The 8,519-nt window shown below is 39.7% G+C and overlaps 1 protein-coding gene across 3 annotated transcripts in view; it reads left to right on the forward strand.

Annotated features, from left to right (window-relative positions):
- Positions 1-2,837, forward strand: part of afg1lb (AFG1 like ATPase b) — a 30,953-nt gene extending 28,116 nt beyond the window's left edge. For all 3 annotated transcript variants that reach the window (XM_060882814.1, XM_060882817.1, XM_060882815.1), the window contains one exon: positions 2,552-2,837. In XM_060882814.1, the coding sequence (XP_060738797.1) occupies positions 2,552-2,680 (129 nt within the window). In that variant the 3' untranslated portion in view covers positions 2,681-2,837. The remainder of the gene's footprint in view (positions 1-2,551) is intronic.
- Positions 2,838-8,519: the final 5,682 nt, after the last annotated feature.

The following is an 8,519-nucleotide window of genomic DNA, read 5'->3' on the forward strand; positions in this document are numbered from 1 at the left end:
AAACTGGACAGGTGTAAATGAATGTGGTTGTTCAAGCCACATACATCAGCGATTATACTCCTCCCAAAAGGAAGTACGTCACTTGCAGGTGATCTTTCACCCAGGTGTCTTGTTGGGTATTAAAATGCACTGCTGCCACCAGCGAAAATGCAGCAAACAGTAAATGCTGTTTTTTTGTAGCATAACCGTCTTAACAAGTTTTTTCGTCTTCTTTTTGATTGCATTCTGAAAACCGCATACACCAAAGCGTGTTCCATTTCAATTACCCCGCAAATGAGGTAAAATATATTTGCATTTTGGGCGGGAGTAGAAAGTTCGGATTGATATCCGATTCGCCGAGACGCATTTATGTGGCCTTATGTAAATGGAACAGTTTTAACAAATCAGATAGCTATCGGATCAGAGAAAACACATGAAGTGTCCAGGTGTAAAAAGGCCCACAGAGTTCATAGTCCATAAGTAAAAGCAGAGTTGAATTAGTAGAGCAGTAGTACATTCAACACTACTATCCACACAACATAAAGGGAGACACTCAGAGTTCAAAAGTGTGTTTGTGAGTGTCTCACTGGTGAAACAGAGCCCCGTTATCCAGGGTAATGTCCACATACTACCATGAAGGACCAACATCATCGTACAGGAGTAACTGACCACACCAGAGGAAGTCTGTCTGAAATTGATGTCCGGGTCCAAACCAGGATTGTATCCAAAAAAACATAAAATATCCAGCACAACTCAACACTCCAGTTTCCATCAAAACGTTTTTTTTCTGGAGCTTCACAGGGTCAGTATTCATAGTCATGCTGCTATAGCTGAAGCTTTGGTCACTTGTGCCAGTGCCAAACATTGATTTCAATGTTGCCATTGGTGGAAATCCTGGGTTGTTGACAACGTGATATGTGTATTGTTTTCTGATAACTTCATGATGTTTCCCACATCCAGCTTAGTTACAGAAAGCCTCAAAGAAGAATCCTGGACTGTGCCCAGATTGTAGCATATGGTGGACCAGTGATAATTTGAGCTGCAATATCATGGTGTTCTCTAGGCCCAATACTTGTGCTAAATGGGTACCTCACTGCAATGGACTATTCTGGAGGATCGTGTGCACCCACTGGTTCAAACACCTGAAGGCGGCTCAGTGTATCCGTATGAGGATGCACCGATACACACAGCCAAACTGGAGACAGCGGTTTGATGCTTGTTAAAGTAAAGTGAAGTAAACATCTCACATGGCCTGCTACTGTATGTCAACAGATCTGAATATTATTGAGCCACTTTGGGGTGTTTTTGACTTAGGAAATGTTTTCCTTCACCAGCATCTCCTAGTGACCTGGCCACTATTCTGCAATAACAATGGCTCAGAATCCCTCTGGCCAATGTGCAGGATATGGATCTGTCACTCCCAAGACGTATTGGCCACAAAAGGAGACCCTACAACCACTTTAAATACACCCTTTCTAATTCCACAGTCATTAAGAGAGTAATTAGCAGCCAGCTTTTGCTAATGAAATGCACACGATTGGTCCATCAGTAAGATTGCATAGTCAAGTGTGACTACCTCTATACAAGCAGCACTTTTGGCAATTTGGTGTTCTGGGCAACTCAGAGGTGTATCTACATCTTGTCAAGAAGAAAGCCAGGACCTCAGAGAAGCAATTGTTGCTGTCAGTTCAGTTTGTGAAGGGTTTGAAGGCCGTCTCCAAACAGTCTGAATTTCTTCATGGAACATTGAGAAGAAATGTTTACAAATGGAGATCCTTCAAAACAGTGGTCCAGTTTTCCCACTTCCAGGTCAGACGCTCGAAAACATAAAAGAAAACAAAAACCAACCGATACATCATGTGAGCATTAAATGTTTATATGAATGAGGGTACTGTCAGAAGAAGACTAAACACACCGTAATGGCTCTCATGGAACTATGGTTAAGAAAAAGCTCTGGGTCTCCATAAAGAATATGGAGCATCACTTAACTTTGGAAAAGGGAATCTGAACAAACCACAAAACTATCCAGGGTGGTGAGACCATGGTAGAGATCAGTTTGTTTTTATACCTGAAATTCTTGAGATAATGTGAGGCCATCAGATGAACAGCTTAATATGGGATGGAATTTGGTCATACAATAGGACAATCATCCTGGGACAATCCTAGGACAATCAATGGCTGGAATAGAGACGAAAAAAACGTTGTGGTGAGATCTTAAGAGAGCTGTGCATAAAACAGATGCCCAAAACATCAATGAACTGAAGCAATGTTGTAAAAAAAAAAAACATGGGGTTAAATTTCTCTCAGGATGTTAGCGACTGACTAACTCCTGACAAATAGGTTTTACTTCGTTATTGTTAATAAAAGTGGTTTTATGAAAAAAACACATTTCATTTATTAATTTCTTGTCTTTTAATTGTTTATAGAAGATAGTGAGGACCACAAAACAGGGGTGTGTGCTTTCTTTTTCCCATAACTGTAACTAGTCATTAACAGTTACAGAAAACGAATAAGCAATTAATAGCATATTATTGCATGATGCTTAAAGATTTGTGTGCATGGATGTGTTCAGGAAGCAGCGAAGCGTCTGATGCTGTTCACCTCCGAAGAGGAGATTTTTGCCCTGCAGAGGACGCTGTCCCGACTCACAGAGATGCAGAGCAAGCACTACTGGATTCAAGCAGAGCAACGTCACAAGTAGCTGCTAATTCAAAGGGACTAAACCAAAGCCAAACAAAGTGTAACTGTATAATAATACACATGAAGAAAGATTATTTACATACCGTATTCACCCGGAAGAGGTTAAAGTCTTTCAAGTGTATTGCAATAATTAAATTATATGATTTAATCATACCACAGATTTTCTGACTTCTTGAATATATACTAAATATATAATTAGCGATATGTGCACAGGGACCGTTGTAGCAGACGCTCTGCAGAATTATAGACTAATAATAAACTGATTTACATAAAACCTGTTAATGAAAAGGACAAGAGCCAATCGTATGGGTCTGTGAGCAAAATGTATGCAGAAGAAGGCAGATCACACGGGCCTAAAGATGCAGGACGTTGGCTTCAGGTGTCAGAGGGAGCAAATATTAGACTTCATTCTTCTTGGTATAACAGTTTTTCATAACATCACAAGTTTTATTAGTAAGAGAGAGAGAAACTCTCACTCATTTTCTACCGCTTATCCGAACTACCTCTCAGGCTATCTCAGGCGTCATCGGGCATCAAGGCAGCATACACCCTGGACGGAGTGCCAACCCATCACAGGGCACACACACACACTCTCATTCACTCACACACTACAGACAATTTTCCAGAGATGCCAATCAACCTACCATGCATGTCTTTGGACCGGGGGAGGAAACCGGAGTACCCGGAGGAAACCCCCGAGGCACGGGGAGAACATGCAAACTCCACACACTCGAACCTCCAACCCTGGAGGTGTGAGGCGAACGTGCTAACCACTAAGCCACCGTGCCCCCCAGAGAAAACTCTTGCTGTTTAATTAGTAAATTCTATAATGTAAATGCTAACAGGAAGAAACGTGTTTCACAGGCATTCGTCAAGAAATAGTTGTACAGAAGTTTAACATTAGATTTACGTTATCAAGGATTGAGGAGAAAATCTCAAGTTATTTCGCCGTTAGATCAGTAGTTAGTACTGCATCTGTCACATCACCGTCACAAATGTGGAAAGGATTTGGACTTTATTTATGCAAATCTCAGAGTCTTTATTACTGTATAATCTACACAAATGTTATCCAATACATATACTGTATACAAGATCCCATTGCCATTAAAATGCAATGAAAATACATGTCATAGTAAAGGACATGCCCTGAATAATACAGCTGGAAGATTTGGTTGTCTTACATTAATATATCATTTAAATTACCACAAGCTTCATCAGAAGTGTAACATGACTGTAAATGTATAATTGTAGTATATATAAAATACATAGGGTACTAGAAATGTTTGTGTTAAATAATGCTTCAGGCATTTATAAAATAAAATAATAGTTCAATTTATTTGTATAGCACTTTGAAAATTGGACATTATCTCAAAGCATCTTTACAGAAGTTTAAAATCAAATTATTATTTATCGCTAACATCTGTTCCTAACGATCAAGCCTGCAGTGAGAGCGGCAAGGAAAAACTCCCTGAGGTGATATGAGGAAGAAAAGCTGAGAGGAACCTCATCCTCATTTGGGTGACACTGGACAGGAAATAATGTCAATGTAAATAATGTCTTTTCTACAACAGTTTATTGTAGATTGGAATTGTGTAACCAAGAGCTCCTGAGGAACTAACAAATCAGCATCATTTCTGGGTTCATTACAGACTTAACACTAATTCCTTCCTGATGAAGTCTTCAAATGTTCGATGATTAAGATTAGAGCACAAAGCTGACACACAACGGCAGTTCAAAAACACAGTCAGCAAACCTGTGCTCCTTGCGAGGGTGGTAAGGCAACAGCATCAATGTTCGCCAAACACTATGCCCATGAACCCTCCAGATCTGCTCCTTTATCTAGAAAAGCTATTCATAAAAAGCTAAACAAATGTGTTTTCAGCCAGGACTTAAACACTGAGATGGTGTCTGAGTCCTGAATACTAATTGGAAGGCTGTTCCACAACTACATGGCTCTGTAAGAAAACGCTCTGCCCCCTGCTGTAGCCTTTACTACTTGAGGCACCAACAAATAGCCTGTACCTTTTGATCCAAATAGGTGTGTCAGATCATAAAAGATCACTCAGGTACTGTGGTGCGAGACGATTAAATGCTTTATAGGTTACTAATAGTGTCTTATAATCAATTTGAAATTTGACTGGGAACCAAAACAGTGTGGATAATATAGGATTGATGTGTTTATATCTTCTGGATCTAGTTAGGAAACTAGCTGCCACATTCTGGACTAACTGCAGCTTGTTTATGCTTGTACTGGAACATCCAGAGTGTAAAGCATTCCAATAATCCAAACTAGAGGTAACAAAAGCATGAAAAGCGTCTCTCTGCATCATGTAATGACATATTATTTCTTATCTTAGCAATATTTCTGAGATGAAAAAAGGCTACCCTAGTGAGTGTCTACATGAGCGTCAAATGAGAAACCGGAGTCAATAATCACACCAAGGTCTTTTACTGCTGCACATGATGAAACCAAAAGTCCATCCAGAGTTACTCTGGAATCAGAACGATTATCTCTGGCTGCCTGTGGTCCTAGTAAAAGCCCTTCTGTCTGTCAGTTAAGCCGGAGGACTTTAGAAAGCCTCAACTGTCTAATGTTCTTTATACATTCTTCTTAATAAGTTGGTGTGTCTCATCTATATATAAAGAGAAAAGAAAGAGACCTAAGTCACAGTTTAGATCTACGAACTGATGATGATCAGTCAAATACGACCTGAGCCAGGAGAGGGCTGGTTCTTTAACATCAACAACATGTTCTAGCCTATCAAGTAAAAAAGCATGGTCAATGGTATCAAAAGCTGCACTAAGATCAAGTAACACCAGCAAGGAGACAACGCTGATCAGAGGCAAGTAACAGGTCATTTACAACTTTAACCAGTACTGTCTCTGTGCCATGATGAGGCCTAAAGCCTTACATTTTATGAATGTTATTCCTATGTAGGTCTGAACATAACTACTGTGCTACAACCTTGTCTAGGGTCTAGGAAATAAAGGGGAGGTTTGATAACCCTCTCACTCACTCTCATGGGGAGCCTGTGCCTATCTCAGGCGTCATCGGGCATCAAGGCAGGATACACCCTGGGCGGAGTGCCAACCCATCACAGGGCACACACACACACTCTCATTCACTCACGCAATCACACACTACGGACAATTTTCCAGAGATGCCAATCAACCTACCATGCATGTCTTTGGACCGGGGGAGGAAACCGGAGTACCCGGAGGAAACCCCCGAGGCACAGGAAGAACATGCAAACTCCACACACTCGAACCCCCAACCCTGGAGGTGTGAGGCGAACGTGCTAACCACTAAGCCACCGTGCCCCCGGTTTGATAACCGGTAGTTTAAAATATTTGTAAGCGGTAATATCTGTTTATAGAAACATGAAGGTACTGTAAGGGATCCAGTTCGCAGGTTGGCCATTTTAAGGAGGAAATCAGTGAAAATAAATAAGTCTCTTGAAGGGGAGTAAAACATTCTAAGTGCTGATAAGAAACAGTACTATTATTATCTACAGCATTATCTAACAAATTGTTTAGTATTAAATTAATGGTCTGAATTTTCTGCCTGATATCAATTTATACTAAAATAAGTTATGATGTCATTACTGCTACATAATGATGGTGTGTGCTTTTCTAAAGCAGGTTTAGTCCTAGTTAATTTTGCTACAGTATTAAATAAAAAATGTAGGATTATTTTTGTAATCTTCAATGACGATGGAGAGATACAGTGATCTAGAAGCACTAAGTGATTTTTTTTTGTAGCTATCAAGGCTTTCCTTTCATGCTAATTAAAAAAAATGATAATTTAGTTTTACGTCAATTACGTTCCGATTTCATGGATGATTGTTTAAAGGTACCTGGTCATTGTATGAGGGTGTAAGTTATTATATCGTATCCAAGACGCATTTTAAACCAAATAAGATAATGATCTGAGATAGCTTCTGCTTGTGGGACTGTGACTATATTTTCTATCCATATATTTAATCCAAAGGTTAGAATGAGATCAAGTGTGTGTCCTCCACCATGAGTGGGTCTAATTACTGGAATCGACTCAGTAGGCTTATTTTTTTGTTAAGTTCTTATAAAGAACTTCATGTGTTTTGTGTCTAGAATTTATATCTAGATTTATCTTATGATGATGAATACTATTGTGATGGTATTTAATAGTAACTACCGAAGGTACACAGCACCCCCTGGTGGTGACGTGTTTGGAACCAGCTGAAAAAATATCTGTCGAAGAAAATATTTGGATTATTTTTTTTATGTTGTTCACAATCGTCTTATTTTTCATTTAATAAGTTTTTGTACGTACGTAATACGTATTAATACGTACATTTTAATACGTTTTTATTTATTAAACTCATAAATCACATTATTAAATATCTCTAAACAGCTCACAACTCCAGGGTTGGGGAACTGATTCCTGCCTCTGCTCTGTGTGTGTAGAGTTTGCATGTTCTCCCTGGGGTGCTACATGCTTTATAGGCTTTAAAGGTGTGTGTGTGTTTGTTTGAGTGTGTGTGTGCCCTGTGTGTGTGTTTGTTTGTGTGTGTGTGTGTGTGTGTGTGTGTGTTTGTATGTGCCCTGTGTGTGTGTGTGTGTGTGCCCTGTGTGTGTGTTTGTTTGCGTGTGTATGTGCCCTGTGTATGTGTGTGTATGTAACATGATCGTTTCCATAAACTCCTCGTGTTAACTAGCATTAATTCCTTTCTTTATTCTTCAAAGGTTACATGCACTACAATGTAGAGCTGTGTGTTTTCTCCAAGACATGTTGTATACATTGGTGTATACTTCCTTCAGATCATTCAGCCGTGATCAAACCTTGTTTCCATGAACCCGACTAGGAGCTCTTTTCCTTCTGCATTGTTTCTGAACAATGGAAATGTAAACACACTCGCATGCTATACTCTCAAACAACAAGCTGCTGTGAACAAACACTACATTATAACCACACTGGTTCCTGACCCTCATCCTGGATCCTGGTTCTGTGTCTGAAAGTTTTTGTGAGCCCTTTCTCAGTTAAACTGGACACTCAAATGTTCAGGACACTATTTGAGAACTTCATAAGTCTTGTTGATAGTTTTTCTCTAATTGTCCACTAGATGGCAGCAAAAGGCAGTTGTTCAGGCTGATATGTAGCATAAAGCGTCTATATATAATGAATTCTTTGCTACGGTAAGAAACAGACTGCAAAACGTACAATCTGTTAAAACGAATGCAAATTGTTTTAGAATTGAAGGTAGTAAGAAATCATAATGAATGTGGTATTGTGGTTAAGGTGTTGGATTATTGAATGGAAGGTCATGGGTTCGAATCCCAGGTCCACCAAGCTGCCACGGCTGGGTCCCTGAGCAAGGCCCTAAGTGCCGTAAATGTAAAAAAAAAAAAAAAAAAAAAAAAAAACATCAGTAGAGATGATTTTGGTATGTGGTAGCCTAGTGTTTAAGGCTAGTGTTGGGCTACCAATCTGAAGATTGTGAGTTCGATTCCCACATCAACCAAGCTGCCACTGTTGGGCCTCTGAGCAAGGCCCTTAACCCTCAGTTGCCCAGTTGTATAAATTTAAATAAAAATGTAAGTCACTCTGGAAAAGGGAGTCTGCTAAATGCCAGAAATGTAAAAAAGCATAAGTACACTGTGTAGTACAGATGATTTTGGGTTGTGGTAGCCTAGTGTTTAAGCTGGAAGGTTGTGAGTTCGATTCCCACATCAACCAACCAAGCAAGGCCCTTAACCCTCAGTAGTGTAAACATGAGATAAAATGTAAGTCGCTCTGGATAAAGGTGTCTGCTAAATGCTGGAAATGTAAATGTGATCATTGTGTGCAGTCATGCAGAGAC

This window comes from Tachysurus vachellii, chromosome 12, assembly GCF_030014155.1.
Source record: "Tachysurus vachellii isolate PV-2020 chromosome 12, HZAU_Pvac_v1, whole genome shotgun sequence".
NCBI classification, from domain to species: Eukaryota; Metazoa; Chordata; class Actinopteri; order Siluriformes; family Bagridae; genus Tachysurus; species Tachysurus vachellii.